Raw genomic sequence first — 17,463 nt, 5'->3', positions numbered from 1 at the left:
CATGTGTGTTGGTGCATATGGCCTGCTTTTTTGTCTGCCACCTTCATTATAGTGGGAGCGTGCATCAAATACAGGGAGATGGTCCTAACTTATTTCACACCATTATAGTGATTTATCGATTACCAGATCACATAACGGGTTGGCTCTACATCTTCAATTATTGTAAACAACATTTATTTGTGCTACATCACAGAAAAACTAAGCTGCCTTATTGTTTTGTATTTAGCTTGATAAAAATGCTTTACTGCTTGAAATCCCTGCAGATAGCTGTAAAAATGCCATTCTGACCAGATGAGTGAGTGAAATTAAATGTGAAGGTAGAGGCCGTCAGTGCAGTAGGTCACTGAGTACATAAAATTTACTGTGTTAACGTATTTTGTAGTGACTGGTTTCCAAACAAATTCCCTGAAAGGTACTGACACTGTGCACTCCAGACTCACTAATAAAGTGTCTCAGTAGATACCAATGATGGAAAGAAGCTTTTAATTTTGACTGGAGTAATATTTCAGAATAAACTGAAGCACTAATTGTTGAGTGAAGACGAAGGGGAGCTGCAAGGCTTGGTGGATGAGTTTGAGAGAGTGTGTAAGAAACGGAACCTAAAGGTGAATGTAGGGAAGAGTAAAGTGATGGTCTTTGAGAGAGGTGAAGTTAGTGAATGTACAGCGAGGTTAGATGGTGAGGAATTGGAAAATGTGAGTACGTTTAAGTATTTGGGTAGTGTGATGAGTAAGGATGGAGGTTTGGAGGGTGAAGTGCTTGAAAGGGTACAGCAGGGAAGAAAGGTTGATGGTTCCTTGAAAGCAGTGATAAGAAACAGGGAAGTGAGCATGGAAGTGAAAAAGTTACTACATGACAGTATTGAGATACCAACTCTAACGTACGGAAGTGAAGCTTGGACATTGTTGGAAGGACACAAGTCAAGAGTGAGAGCAGTGGAAATGAGTTATTTAAGAGGAGCCTGTGGAGTCACGTGGAGAGACAGGCTGACGAATGAGGATATAAAGGAGCGTTGTGGTGTGGATGTGGATGTGATAGGAAGTGTTATGAGGAACACACTGAGGTGGTTTGGCCATGTGGAGAGGATGGAGGGCGAAAGACTGATGAAGAGAGTGTATGTGAGTGAGGTGGAGGGGGGAAGAGGGAGGGGGAGGCCGAGGATGAGATGGAAGGATGGGGTGGAGAGGTATATGAGAGAGGGGGGTGTGAGTTGGGAGCAGGGCAGTGAAATGGCAGGGGACAGGGCGACTTGGAGGCGATTTGTTTGTGGCCACCCCAAACGGGATTGAGGCGTCTGGCAATAGATAGATAGATAGATAGACTAATTGAACTCTTGAAGGATAAATTTAACTAAAAGAACAAGAAATATTTAGAGAAGTGTCATATTCGCAGGGACAGAAATTGTTGGTTATGAATGGTAAAGCACTGCCAGATAATTTTGTATTCACAGACAAAACTTCATTGTTAAAATTGTTGGCATACTAGTTATGAGAAATGTGAGAGAAAAAGGTTTACAATTGAGAATAGCGAAAACATAGTTGGTCCAGCCTGTCCAGTCTGTTTAGGAGTTAATGTTCAATTATTAAGCAAAAAAGTGAACCAATTACATTTACAGTATTCATTTGTTTGTTATTGTGAGGTTTCATTATTGTGGTAGTTTGGTGGACCATTTAAATGCGATCAAGGTGGTTTAACTGTACAGTAGTTGTAGGTGGAGGCGCTCACCATCCACTCATTCGATGTAGTGCTGCTCTAGGGTGTCGGCCCTTTCCTCTCCTCCATCCTTCTTTCCTTCCATCCTCTTCTGTTTTTCTTTCTTTCCTTCATTCTTTCCTCATCCTTCTGCCTACAGGTAACTTTACACTCCCTCCTCTGTCATTCTTTCCTTCATTCTTTCCTCTTCCTTCTGCCTGTGGTTGACTTTACACTGAGTGACAAGCCTAATGGTTTCCTGTACACCAGGAAACCATTTACTACCCTGGGTGGTAACCATATAACCAGATTTTGGCGCCTGGTGATTTAGTGGGTAATTGCCGCGCTCCAATCAGATTGAGCCAGTGAAGGTTTATATCCAAGGGGTGGTTGGGGTTTATTGCTCACGTAATGCCACTCAGGGATGAGTGATGCTGGTCACTCTCATCTTAAATGTCAGGACCAACTTACCTAGCCCTGGGCTTCTACACTCCTCATGGGGCAATGTAGGATTGGGTGATGCATGATGAATGAATGAATAGTTGTTTTTTATCAGCTCCACCCCTGACAATCAATAACTAATGCTAATAATAATAAACAGGTTCTTGCTGATGCAAACTCCTGCCTGGCACAATGGATTTAAGTTTGATACAAAAGAACTGGCCTAAGTACCAGTTAAGGATAATGTAAAGAGTTTGTGCAAACTAGGAGCGGCAACTAAAATAAGCTTAATGTGGAGAAATAAAACACTATTTTAATTACATTAAACTCAAAGAAAAGAACTGTAAATTTATTGATTACAATGAAATAAATTTATGTTATATGAATATCAAAAAATGAATTCAAAATAACAAGGAGAATACATTCACTCGTTCATTGAAAAGCTAAATACACTTAAAGCCTAGAAAAACAAACAGAAATACTGGTCAGTGGAGGGGGGTTGAACAAAAAGACTGGGCGCCCATGATGAACATCAAACGCTGCAATTCGCCAAGCCCGCTTCGCCAATTCACCATCTAGGTGGAGATTTAAGAACTCGCTGTACAACGGAGGTGCTGCTCTACACTGGGCACAAATGGTCCTACCCTCGAGACGACTCAAAGCTGACTGACTTCAAACTATGAAAGGGGGCGAGAGATGGCCGTGTTCGCCGGAAGTAGGGCGTTGCCTAACTTCAACGGTCAACGGAAAGAAAGTGAGTGATATAGGCTCACAATAAATCACTCAGTGAAAGCACTAATGTCGTGGTTAAGAATGATCACTTGTGAAACAGTGAGCAATGTTCTGAAAACCATCCTGATCGGAGTGGATACGAGGACGGTTGAACTGAGTGATGCCCAGTGGGACTTCCACAAGAATTCGTGGTTTTCTTACTAAAGTACAATGTCATAAATTTATAAATACGCTCGTGTGAATTTGTAACAGACTCTAATGGTTTTTGTTTTTCTGTTCCTAAGTCCCATACTATATTCTTTAGCCATTCTTGCATTATCCCAGATCCCTCCCTTTATAATATGATACTATTCTCTCCTCTCAGCCCACAGTTACCTTTTAAGGTCATATTTTTTATTCCCATTGAAGTTGGAAAGACTTTTTTCCCTTCAGGTTGTTGCTTTAAAATGTTTACAGCTTCTCTTAACCATAGTTCATATTTCTTGAAGTGCTGGTAGTACTGCGCTACTTCATCTTCACTTGTCAGAGTTGGGTTATGGGTGTCAGATCTATTCTCCAGCCCCCAAATCTGTTTTATGTCAATTAGATCCAGACCATCATGTTGGTTGGTCTCCATTTGGTGCTTGATGCTTTCAGATCTACTCCTGTACCTAGTTTTTATGTAGAATAGTTTTCTTTCTCTTCCTCACCTTTGTCTGCTTTTATACCTTTCGGACCTGTGTCAGACTCCATCAGTTTCTTTCAACTTCCTCTCTTAATCTTCCTTATTCTATTGTAGATGCCTTTTCTTCTAGACCTCGTCCATTGCATTTTTGTGTGTGCTGGCAGTCCTTCATAGTCTTCCTCTTTGTCCCGTCCTAATATCCTTCCATATCATCCCTGCTTATATTCCCCCCTAGCTTTTACCACATCCCTCTATCTGCTCATTACCTTCTCTTTCTCAAAGTCATCCTCTCCACCTGCCTCGCTTCGCTCCCTCATTCTTAATACTGTCTACGCACTCTCAGTCAGTTCCTGTTTACACAGATGAGTCTAAAATTTCATAAGGTGCAGGTTTTGCAATTCTTTTTCCCTCTGCTTCTTATCAGTATGGGTTGCCATCTGTTGCCAGTGTCTTAACAGCTGAATGTTATGCCATCCTCTTTGCCCTCTATTGAATTTTTGTCTCACCCTCCTCTTCTTTCACCTTTATTTATTTATTTTTTTTCTGATTCCCTTAATGCACTCCAGGCCCTTTGTTCAAACCCAGACACACATCCTTTAGTTCTTAAGATCCAAGTGTGGCTGTTTCATTCTCAGTCCATGTAAATTTGTTCATTTGTACTGGGTGCCTGGTCTGCTGTTTCTCTTCCTGTCTCTGCCTCTTACCCACTTCCATCTTGGGATCTTTTCCCTGTGTTTAAAACCTTGTTATTTCACATTTGGTAATCCTTCTGGTCACATGATGCATGAAATAAACTATTCTGTGATCTCATTTCTCTCCATGCTCTTCACCTGGTCACAGGTCCAGGTGATGGGAAACTGCACTTGCTTGTTTTTGGATGGGTGATACCTGTCTTACCCATGGTTACCTTATCTCCAATGATCATTCTCCCATTTGCTCACTTTGTCACTCACATCTGGGTCTCCCACATCCTTCTACACTGCCATTTGCTTAGTGATTTTTGCCACACCTTTCCTGATCTGGCTTGCCTTCATAGGTCCCCTACAGTTTAGTGGTGTTCTGCATAAATCTCGATCCTTTTCTTTTGTCTCTCTTTTGACTTTCATCACATTAACATCCTTTCCAGTTTGTAGTTCTTCTTTGTCCATTTCTTTGCTGTTGTTTTCGTTGCCTTTTGAAATAAGCAACATTGGGTCTGGTTAATACTTGGATGGGTGACCGCCAGGGAACACCAGATGCTGTTGGCATCCCTACGTGTCAAGTGGGGTTGGTGGAGGATTAGTGCCCCTCCTTGTAAAACAATTAACTCTAAGCCCTTGGCCACCCCGTTTGGGATACATGGCATCTGGCAATGAATGAAAAAAAATTTTCTTTCCTCTACCATGTTGCCAAATGTCCTTGTGGCATGGCTCATGGATATTCAGTCAATCAGTCAGTCAGCACTGTCACTTTCCTAAAACTGTTTTCTTTCAGTCGTGTACAGTACAGTTAGATGAAGTATTGGCTGAAAAGTAGCAATGCCTTGGACAACGATGAGAATAGAGATATTCACACTGGTGGATGAAAAGACTTAATCCATACAGTTTCAGCAACTACTGTTGCCATCTTAGTGGAAATATAGACCCACTACTAAATAAAGGAACAGTATCAGCTGAAACTGTTTGCAATATATCTTTTTGTCAAACAGTGTGTGTTTCAGTATCCTCAACATAGTATTGTATAAACCCCCCCAACGAACACACACACACACACACACACACACACAGAGGGAGTCAAAGGAGGCAGACGTGCGACGTCGGCGCTCCGTACCAAACCAACATGGCCAATGGCATTACCTAAATTAATATCTTTATATGAGTCAAGCTCTGTACCAGGTTAGACTAAATGATTTTTCATTATTAAAAGAAAAAAAAAAGAAGAAGTTTAAACAAAACTTGTTCAAACAGAAAAGAGAACCAAGACGAAAGAATGCGCTCAGTCAGCTGAGGTTTGTTTAGACTACAGCAGCACGGGGAATATAAGTACATACTATGTACTTTTAGTATTGCAAAATGGATACATACTTTAGTCAAGCAAAGTTGGAAAAGAAAAGGGATAAAGGTAGAAAGCAAAATGTTGATTTCTAACAAGAACTGGTTGAAGTGGAGACTCACAATAGACTGGTTGAACGTGTACACAAACTAGAAATGGCTTTCAAAAATGAAATTGATGAAATAAAGAAGCAGATGCACTTGCAAAAGGAAGAAATAGAAAAACTAGGAAGGGAGGCCAACAAGAAAGACACAACCATCAGTGAACTAACAGTGGAATTGAGTACACTTAGGAAGAAAATGACTGAAATGGCAAGTACAGTAGTCAATCACGAGAGTGTTATGGAAGAGTTCAAAAATGACACAGAGACAATTAGGCAAGTAAGCAGTCTGATAGACCAAAGCAGTGATATTGAGGAGAAGATAACACAGGTGAATGAAGCTGTGCAAAGCTACAAAAATGATATGGAAACCACGTATGCTAAAATGGTGAAAGTAAAGAAAGAAACAAGGGTGGAGGAAAAAAGCATTAAACAGGAAGTGAAAAGAATAATCCAAAACAGTCCAAAGGTAGTCAGAGATTCAGTAGATGTAAACAAATCTATAGTAATCACTGGTATAGAAGAGGAAGAAGTAAAAAACAAGATCACAAGAGAGAAAAAGGAGATGGCAAATGTAATGAGCTTACTGAAAGAAGTATCAGAGGAAATATGTATTAAAGACATAGAGGAACACAAAAGGTTAGGGAAATACGAGAAAAGCAGGACAAGACCTCTAAAGGTGACTTTCCAGAGTGTTAACACTGTGGAGGAGATACTAAAAAATGCAAAGAATCTTATGGAAAAAGAGGAGTTCAAAAATGTATGGATAAAAAGATGCGTAACACAAGAGGAACTGGAATTACTGAAAGAGAAAAGGGAGGAAGCAAAAACAAAAAATGAGGGATGATCAGAAGAGGAGAAGAAGAAATTTTTTTACAAAGTAATAGGATTGCAGGTACGAAAGTGGTACACAAACAGGATGGAATAAAAAGGAGGAAGGTAGTAAAACCATGTCTTGACAAGTATATAAACAAGATGATAAAGTTGATGTACTCAAATGTGGATGGAATGGTATCTAAATTACTAGAGATGAATGATTATGTCAGAGAAAATGAACCACAAAAAATATGCCTAACTGAGACAAAATTAACACCAAGGATATCCAATGACATACTAAACTTGGAGGAATACAGTATATGGAGAAGAGACAAATTTAAAAAAAGGAGGAAGAATTATAATATTAACTAAGAAAAATCTAAAAGTCAATGAAATAAAACTAGATATACCATCACAAGTAGAACTGATTGCAGTAGAGATCAACACATCTGAAGGTAAAGTAATTGTAGCCAATTTGTACATGCCACCCAGATCAAACACATGGGAAAGAGACGAATATGAGGACCTGGCAGAGAGTACAGTTCAGAGTTTAAGATCATTACTACATAAAATGGAAGAGAAATCGGAAAGAATTATACTAACTGGAGATTTTAATACAAATATAAATTGGAATACTCTAGATATAATTAGCCAAGAAAGCTGTTGGGACCAAAAGCTCCTGGATCTCGTGCAAGAGTTTTTCCTAACGCAACATGTGAGGGAAACCACCAGAAAAAGAGGACTCGATGTACCTTCAGTGCTAGATCTAATATTTACTAGGCAAGAAAATGATATTGACAGTTTAATATATCGCCCTCCACTCGGCAAAAGCGATCATGCAGTACTAAATTACAACTTCAGGATAGCATATGACATAGTTAACAGCAATGAAAGTTACAAAAAGAGCCTAAACTATAAAAAGGGAAATTATCAAGACCTAAAGAAGTATTTCTTAGAAGTTGATTGGGAAAATGAGCTTAGAGGACAAGATTTAAATGCTGTATATAAATAATTTTGTGAATTTTATGAAATAGGAGTCCAGAAGTACATCCCACAGCACAAAGAAGCAGATAAGAAAATACAGAAATGGTTCAATACAGAATGTAAAAAAATCAAAAGAAAGAAGAGATTTGTTGTGGAATAGATACAGAAGACACAATAGTGAAAGGGCGTATAATAATTACAAACAGGCAAGAAACGATTATACAAGAATAAGGAGGGAAGCCCAAAAACAGTTTGAGGAGGATATAATAAATAAAAGTAGTGATCAACCAAAGCTGTTTTACAGCTACATCAGAAGCAAAACCAAAGTAAAAGATATAATACAATCCATTACGGACGAGGGAATCAGTTATACACAAGAGAAAGATATTTGTGAAGCACTAAATAAGAATTTCCCAATTAGTTTTTTACAGAAGAAAAAAATTTTGAGAGGGACTATGTGGAACATGCATGTCCACACATACTACCAGATATACAAATAGCAGAAAAAGTAATACAGGAGGAGTTACGTAAATTAGACAGAGGAAAAGCAAGTGGTCCTGATGAAATTTCATGTTGGGTACTACGAGAATGTGCAAAGGAGTTAAGTAAACCATTATTTTTAATTTTCAAGAAATCCTTGAGTCAAGGTAAACTACCTGATATTTGGAAAAAAGCAAATATTGTCCCCTTATTCAAGAAAGGAAATAGACAAAATCCACTCAACTACCGACCAGTATCACTGACCAGTGTTGTAAGCAAGGTATTAGAAAAGCTTATAAGAAAAGCTTGGGTAAATCATCTAGAAGAACACAGTATGATAACAGAAAGACAGTTTGGTTTCAGAAAAGGAAAATCATGTGTTACTAATCTGTTGAGCTACTATGACAGAGTAACAAACACAATACAGGAAAGATGGGTGGACAGTATCTATTTAGATTTCAAGAAAGCTTTTGACACAGTACCACACCAAAGCCTTTTATGGAAACTGTACCATCAAGGAGGAATTCGAGGCAAACTGTTTTGTTGGATGCAAGATTTTCTCATAAAAAGAGAAATGAGAACAGTACTAAGAGGAAACTACTCATCATGGAAAGAAGTGACTAGTGGAGTATCACAGGGTTCAGTCCTGGCACCAATCATGTTTTTAGTGTATATAAATGATATAAACAGTAACACTGGAAATGAGAGCTATCTGAATATGTTTGCAGATGATGCAAAAATATAAAGGAGAATTACTAACACAGACTCTTGTAAAGAGCTACAAGAAGAATTAAATAAACTTCATGAATGGAGTAATACATGGCAAATGGAATTCAATGTGGACAAGTGTCATGTAATCAAGTTTGGTAAAAGTGGAAAAAGACCTGATTGGGATTATAAGTTAGGAAATAAAACCCTATACACATCAGAAAGAGGGAAGGACCTAGGTGTGATTATCAATAACAGACTATCTCCGGCTGACCACATCAGCGAGAAGGTACGGAACATGTATACACTGCTTGCAAATATGAGAATAGCATTCACATACATAAATGAAGACATGCTAAGAAGGATAATAACATCATTCATTAGACCAACCCTGGATTATGCATCAGTAGTCTGGAGTCCTCATCTCAAAAAACATATAGACAAGATTGAAAAAGTTCAAAGGGCCGCTACAAGATGGATACCAAGCTTAAGGGACCTAAGCTACGAAGAAAGACTAAATAAACTGAATCTACCAACACTACAGGAGAGAAGGAAAAGAGGTGACATGATAATGCTATATAAGTGCATATCAGGGAAGGAGAAAATAGACCAATGATTACTTAACATATGGAGAAGCATCAGCAAGAGGACACTGCAAAAAACTGCATGAGGAGAGGTGATAAAGACGTAAGGAAATTCAGTTTCCCAAACAGAGCAATTGATCAATGGAATGCACTACCGAATGAAATAGTGTGTGCCAAAACAGTTCACAAATTTAAGGATATGTACGATAAATATGGTTTAAGACACGGGACAGTACGAGCTTGACTCATTCCTGTAAAGATACAATTAGGTAAGAACTCACAGTTTTTCTCTCTTTTGTGATGAAAAATGATAGAAAGGAAGCAGAGCCTGGTTCAAGGACAAAAAGTTGCAGGTGCAGAGATATTTCTGGCTAAGTAGACCTGAAGGTATTCATGTGAAATGGGTCCAAGAGGAATGTGACACATTGTAGGACCAACTGCCTAGCCCCGGGCTCCTACGCTTCTCGTGGGGCAACGTAGGATTGGATGATGGATAGATGGATTGTCAGTGACTGCATTTACATATTAATGTGAGACTTGTCTGGTGAGAATTGGGAAAGTCAAGGATAAGCACAGTGGAAATAGTACTGATAAGAAGATTTGTTTGGAATGTTTTGCCTGTATGGTGGAGCTGAAGAAGTCCTAAATGGTGAGTGAAGGATGTGGGCCCATTTCTTGGAGCATGTTGGTAGTTCTGCATTCATGTTTTCCTTTTCTTAATTTCATTCCCTCTCCCTCCCCCCATTTTTTTTAAAGTAGGATATAGGATGATTTTGTTGGTTTAAGGAAATGAGAGAAGTATGGACTATTAAGAGCACAGAAATCGTGAGGTAATGTGCATGGGTATACTTAAAGGGTTTTTACATGTAGAAAAAATTGAATAACTCAGTGCAGTGCTCTGCAGACCTGATAGCAAAGGGGACAACCCCTACTGGTAGACCAAGTAAAATGTGGGCTAAGGTCCTGAAAGGGACCTCAGGTTTAGGAGACCTGACTAGATTGTTGCAGAAGACTGTATCATTTGGAAAGCAACCTTCTGGGAAAAAAAGGGGGGGGGGGGACATCCAAGCAAGGAACACTGCTTCTCATCATGTGTGTGTGACTGCTGAGTGAGATGCCTCTCTCACCTAATAACAGTGCATTTAGTGTCAGTACAGTGGCAGATGACAGGGGCCTATAGTGTATTCTTCTCATAACCTCATACCTTTTGTTTGTAAGAAGCGGATTGATTTAAAAAAAAAAAAAAAATCAGGATAAAAGCATGTCTTATATGCCATGAAATACAGTGTATGTTTATCATTGATGGAAGCAGTTGTGATACCATTTTTGTTTTGGATGTGAATTGAAATGAAGTTCTATAGAACCTCTTTTCTATCTGCTGAGTTTGCTTACAATACAGATTAGATGATTAAGTTGAAATTTGAATTAGAGTAATAAATTGTTTTTTTTTTTTTTTTTTTTTCTGTACTGTACTGTAGCATGGAGAAACTGATGGTGGACCTTAGGTATTAGTATGATCTTGAGTGGAAGTCACATTCTTTTAGGTATTCCATCACATATGTTTCTGTTGTGCTGGGTGTTTTTAGTCCGACCTCTCGTCCTAAAGACACCAGTGACTGAGCGGGGTCCTCTTTCTAGACTGGAAGTAGAACACTCACAAAGGAACATGGCATAAAAACTCAGCAGTATACCTTAACACACCTATAGTCTTAATCCAAACTCCTTACAATACTTAAACAAAGATACACTGAATATGGAAGGGGCAAAGTGACAGAGTTACTACTATTGGCACAATGTGTCCATAAGCACAGTATTGATGTCAGGGTCAGTATACAACCTTCTTCAATACACATATATATGACAGGTCACAAGGGCATAATATAGGTGTTAAAGTTAGTGCACAATTGCCTTTTAATACACATGTCAGGGTACGCTACATATGGATGGAGTGAAGTGCCAGGTTAATCAGTACTACCATACACATCACATAGGCACAATGTTTGTACCTGAGTCACGGTGCGCGGGAATGTCACTTAGCTGTGGCGATACTGTTTACACGTTCTGTCTTTATGGACTGTTTTTAGTTAGTCTCAGGCCACCACCGATACATTTCCTTGGTTCCGTAGGGCTTAGATATAGACACTGCACCTTGGGTCAGATAGGATAGGAATCTTGGTATATTACTTTTGCCTCACTGTTCATATTCACTGACCATTACCTTCTGGTGTATAGTTCTGTCTCACTGTTCATATTCACTGACTGTCACTTTCTAGTGTATTGTGTCTGTCTTACTGTCACTTTCACGAAGTCTTTGACACGACTCGGGAGGTGGAAGGTGTCGTCACTGGACTGCTTATGCCTGGGGTTAATAGAAGTGGCGCCCAGGAGTGGGAGGGGGACCCTCGGGAGAGCTCTCCTGTAGGAGGCACAGCACAGCTCTCGGGGGCGTCACCACCCGGGCGCATGTCCGGTCTGGGGTTCAGGGGGGCCCTACCGTCTGGGGGCCTCGACCTGGTAAGTGGCCCTCGGGACTGGGACCGAACAGTGTCAGGAGTCGGGCCTGCCGCTATTTACTCTGTGCGGAGGGCCGACGGGAAGTGGGGCCTGAGCTGTCCTGCCTTGGGGTCCGCAGGCTGGCCCTGGGAGGCCTGGTGCTGCGGTCACCAACAGGGTGGGGCGCTGTCAGGGGCTGGCTGCGGCACCTCTCCTGCAAGGCATCCGTCAGGGGCCGGCATCGTCCAGGGGCAGGCCGTAGGGCAGGAACCCGGCCTTCAGGGACAGGACCTCACCACCACTCCTGGAATGGCAGCACCTCCGGGGAACCACACCTGGAGGGAGAGAGAGAAGGGCGTTCGACGCAGCTGAGAGGTAGTAAGCCAGCCGTGCAAGGGGCCTTCCCCTCCAGGAGAACCCTTGAGACTCCAGACGAAAAGCATACAGTGGCCGTCCCTTCCCCGACATGTACAGTGGCCGTTGTTGCGGTTCCACAGTCTCTAAGGGCAGCAGCAGAAGGACATACAGTGGCCGTTCCTTCCCCGGTACATACAGTGGTCGTTACCGTGGCGCTGCTCCCGAAGGAGGAAGAGGCAGATGAGGGACGTACAGTGGCCGTTCCCTCCCTGGCATGTACAGTGGCGTTCCCTCCCCGGTACGTACAGTGACCGTTACCGCTGGGCTGCAGGGGGAAGCAACTGAGGGATGTACAGTGGCTGTTCCCTCCATGGTACGTACGGTGGCCGTTACCGCAGTGTTGCCTGGGACTGTATCTGGAGCAGTCCCACCCCGATCCTGGTGAGGGCTGCTCCGTCCGTGAAGTAGTGTCGCATTCCTGCAACGTCACAGTTGGGTAGGTTGAGGGGAAGAGGAACTCAAGGTAGGGGCACCCCAGCGCCCGTCTTGCTCTGGGCCAGTCCCACACTCACCTGGCCCGCCGTGGTGTCCTCCTGGGGTGGGGGTAGGGCTGTGGCTCCATAGCGGGGTGGGGGGTCCGGCGGCGGAGGCATGTATTTTAGTTCCTCTGGTACTGTGCTAGCATTTGTCATTTTATTAGACAAGTTTCTCTTGTTTCAGTTGTTTCAGTTTGTTAGTACCAGTAGTAGTATTTTAACCTTGCACAGTGTATATATATGTTGAAGTTATATATAGCACTCCCCACTTAGTATCTTAGAATTGTGACATAATTGCTGTAAAGTGATACAACTTCAGGTGATTCTCATTATTCAGGGATCATAAGAATAGAAACTAGTTTCTGATTTTGTAACAACTTTATAATGTATTATTGCTAGTTTTTTAAATGAAACTATCTATTAATTCAACGGCATCTTATCACTTTATTGCCCTGATTGCCAGATGTGAGATTTTGTGGGGATTTAAGGTCATTAAGTTGAAAAAAAAAAAAAAAAAAAAAAAAAAGTTTTAAGGTAGTTAGAGAACAAAAAGTATGTCTTCATGTTAAGGAAATAAATTAAAATGACTTAAAATGAGGGGGCACCTTTTGATTGACTGGTCGTGTTTGGTCCGAATTTTCCAAATACTGTTTTGTATATGCTGAATACTTCACAGTATGGTAGAGTTGATGGATTTTAAATCATTGTGCAAGGATACTAACATTTTATTGGTATTTAGTGTTGGCTGTATCTTAACAACGGCAAGTAATTATGTACGATGATGGTTTGCTGGTAATTGGAGCATTGGCTGGGGTAACTGCAGTATAATGTTGGCTAAGATTGTATTATTAATCAATAATAATTACAGTAATATTCTGGCTTCAGAATTTTGATTTTGGCAATGGCTATGGTGTTCAGGTGTTGGATGGTGAAAATAACTGCATTTAAAAATAGGTATTTACACTTAATGCCCTCAGTATAGTGATGTAGTTTTTAACAGTGTTCTTGCTAATTCGAGATAGTTTTATTCAGCTTTGGGTTGATTTTTTTGACTGGATGGGTTAAATTTTCGTAATTAATACCTGTACTACAAGAGGTGTCTTCTTTGCTAAACAAAATGTTGTGGAATTATAAAGAAAAAAAATGTGTATCATTATATTGAAGGGGTTATTTTGAATAGGTTGTTCAAGAAATATGGATTAACTTTAGTTTTGTATTCAGTTCTTGAAATTACTGCTTGTGTTTATGATTTTTTTTTTTTTTTTTGGTTTTCAAGTGCTGCATTAGTGTTGTCATGTTCAGAGAATTAATTTTTAGTACCATACAAGTAATGCAATTTGGTAGCTGTCATACTTTGTGGCTCCTTTCCTATAAGCGCTATCACTCAATGTTTATTATTTTTTTTATGACATTTGGTTATAATACTCTGCCATGTAAAACTCATGTGCCTACTTTAGGTTTGAGAAAGAAATAAGAACACATTTCAGATATTCTCAATAGAGAAACTTTTTTTTTTTTTTTTTTTTTTTTTTTTTTTCCCAGTATATATTTTTTAGATCACTATATGTTCTGTATTTTTTTTTAAAGGTGTGAATATATATGAGCTACAAACCGAATCAAATCACATTATATCCTAATTTAACCCAACAGAAAATGTAGTCATGTAAAAGTTTTTTGTCAGTAATTTATTATTTATTTATTTGCTTTTTTCAAGAACTTGTTCTAACTGTGGCTTTCTTTATCTTCTTTATCTGCCACAGGGGACATTGAGTGAGGAAGGTGGAGATGGTGGGGAGCAGAATCCAGTCCCCATGATGGGAGCACCACCCCCAGCAGGAGCTGCTGGTGCACCACAGTTCTTTAACCCAATGCAGTTTAGCAAAAGTGGAGGACCTGGTCTGGGACCTGGACCAGGCACTGCAGGACCACATAATAGAAGAGGAAGGAGGGGAGGGGGTTACCCAGGCAAACGATAGTAGCATGGATATGCCGAGTTAATTTTAGGTCCTGTATTCGCATTGGCTTTAAAGTTTTTATAACACCTTTTTCTTACAAGCATATTTCTGTACCTGACATGTTTATAACCTCTTCTGTGTTATTTATGTAGTGTGTGTTGATATAACAATGGCATAAATAACATAAAAGAGAAAATGAAGGTGTAATGTGCAAAATATACAACTAAGGAAGAGGGGTTTGGGAGCCTCAGCCGACAAGTATATGGCCCTGGAACTCTCGAAGTTTCCTGGAATGTTGACTGTTAGTGTAGATATATACTTGCTTTTGTCAATTTCTTAGCTGTCTGGGACACTTTTATTACTTCCTCCCACTGTACTGTATTAGATGTTTTTGTGATTTTTATCCGTTTCTTATTTTATGGCCATTATTGTATTCTCTTTCTCGTGGCATATCTGATACTGTACCTGTCTGTATATACCAGGATTTGCTTATGTCAGAACCCCCCCCCCCCCCTTCCATTATGCTGCTTTTATACTGCTGTTCCATATCATAAAGTACAGTGGCTTCAGTATAATGTACCCAGATGTTCTGTCTGACTTTCCTTTCTGTTTCATCAGTATATCTGTTTGTCTGTGCAAGTATTTTTTGTTTTTCTCATGATCTGACAGTGTGTGTTCCAGGAAGCTTCACTGCTGGTAGTATTTTCACTGTGATGGGGAGTGCTTGTACAGTAGACTTTGAGATTATATTCATATATTTATTGTAACCTTCCTTTAGTGAAATTCATATGGCAAAGCAGGTTTTATGTTTAATTCTGGAAGTTGGTGGAAAATTGTATGTCACATATAATATGGCTGAAATGAATGTGCAAAGAATTTTGAAAGTACAGGATGACAAGGAAAACAACTGCACTAGAGTGTTTCACATCCTTCATACATGCACAGGAATTTGCAGTAGAATGGTGATATAATGCAACGACTCTTTGGGTAAATGATAGACTAGTGTGCAATGTTGGCCGGTTTATCATGCTCTTTCCGAGCCGTTGATATCCCTCAGTAACACCCAAGGATTGTGTTCTTGTCAACTTAGAAGGCTTTCTAATACCGCTTCCTTGATTATTTCTGCATGTGGGACATCAGTATCACCATATATGTGTATATTTAAATTATGCGTATATTGAAAAGCATCAAATAACGTACAGGGAATAATGCAGTGTGATATTAGGAGCAGATGTTGAAAAGGCTCCTAAACTGACAAGAACTGTGACTGATGAAAGAGAAACATTCGTAAATTGTGTCTGGCAAAGGGTACTGTGTTGTGCGAATCTTTAATAGTTTTCTGCTTGTGTAGTTTCTTTGCTGCAAGTTACTGTAAAGTTTGAAAAAGCAATATTGTGTTCTAAGTATTATGAAATTTATAATGAGCATATTGGCTGTCACTGCCTTTGCTATAAGGGAAGTGATGGTATGGTGCAATGTCAAAATGAAATTTGTTGGTATTGTTTAAGAAATGTAGTATATAAAGGCAAGTTCCTCATGCTGGTATTTGCAACCTCATATTATCTCACTGTATTGTCAACATTGAAAGGAAAGGTTGGGTACTGGTGTTAACACAATACTATTTGAGTTTATACATGCTGATTATACATATATGTATATTAGGATACCAAATGCTTTTTGCAATATCAGGGTGTAAATGTGAGCCTTCCTATGCTTCATTGTAAAGGGTGTCTTGCCAGGGGGTAGAACTGCTGTGCCAAGAGTTTGCTTTGTAGGGTATTATGGGAGTATTGTTTTTAGCAGGCTTTACACATCTTGGGACTGATACCATAAGTAGTGCATCACCTGAGCATTTCTGTGGTGAAGGAACTGTTCAGTCCAGGTGTAAAAGCAGCTACTTACTTATTCCAGTATTTGTCACAGCCCAGTGGCTGCTTATGAGAAGGAAGTGGCAGTGAAAATATACGTACGAACACATGTAGATGAACGGCAGATGCACTCATGTAGGATTTTTTAGAATCATATAATCTTGTAATATATAATATGATTATAACACAACTTGGGCTTATAATGAAATACAATGTATTGTAATTCTCTTGAGTTGGCATAAAGGTTGTGGTAAGTGACATACTGGCATGTATATTGTATAGAAAGAGATTGAAATTTAAGAGAATCTACTTATAGTTAAGTATCAATTCAGATATATAGTGCAGTTGAATTGGGGGATGGTCATTGGCAGTACCATCTGTTAAGGAGGGTCAATCACAAAATTTAACACTAGGTGCTTTTTTGACTGTGGTACATTACATTTGGGGGGACATATTAGAGGAGGCATATTTTATATACTTGAAAGTTTGTGGTGCCTCCCATGCCTCATTCATATATTGACTTTATTATGTTTACCAAGACTTCAATTATATGGTTTGTGGAGCCGGCTTTTATAGTCTCAGAGCTTTTTGTTAGTTGTTTGAATGAATGTACGAGTGAATGGTGTGTCACATTTTGCTGTATGAATGATGTGAAAGCTTAGTTTTGGCATGTGTTCATTGATTGGTATATGTGGGCCAATATGATAAAAGGAAAGAGTTTGTGAGTAAGCCACATGGACAGTTGAAACCTACTGACAAACATAGACCACTGTTCACCCTTGTTCTTCCCTGTTATATATCCTGTTAACGTGGTCCCCATGAATTTGTTGTGTAAGTTATAAACATAGAATGGTATGAGGATATTTAATATGTTTTCTGTACATATTGATATATTAATAAAGTATATGTAGTTCCCTTTATTGCCTGTTATATTTACACAACCAATTTGAAATAATGTGTACAGTATTGTTTATTGAATGGTCCACCACTAATTAGGTAACTAACCCCCAAAACCTGAGGCA

General features: G+C 39.6%; 1 protein-coding gene across 1 annotated transcript in view; it reads left to right on the top strand.

Annotated features, from left to right (window-relative positions):
* Nucleotides 1-15,051, top strand: part of Sec16 (endoplasmic reticulum export factor secretory 16) — a 201,833-nt gene extending 186,782 nt beyond the window's left edge. The window contains exon 21 of the mRNA XM_080275457.1: nt 14,379-15,051. Coding sequence (XP_080131583.1) covers nt 14,379-14,594 — 216 coding nt within the window. The 3' untranslated portion in view covers nt 14,595-15,051. The remainder of the gene's footprint in view (nt 1-14,378) is intronic.
* Nucleotides 15,052-17,463: the final 2,412 nt, after the last annotated feature.

The sequence above is a fragment of the Coenobita brevimanus genome, chromosome 61 (assembly GCF_032717465.1).
Source record: "Coenobita brevimanus isolate Jiangsu-jjx chromosome 61, ASM3271746v2, whole genome shotgun sequence".
Lineage (NCBI taxonomy): Eukaryota > Metazoa > Arthropoda > Malacostraca > Decapoda > Coenobitidae > Coenobita > Coenobita brevimanus.
The sequence above is the reverse complement of the archived record's forward strand: the minus strand, read 5'-3'. Positions and strand labels throughout refer to the sequence as shown.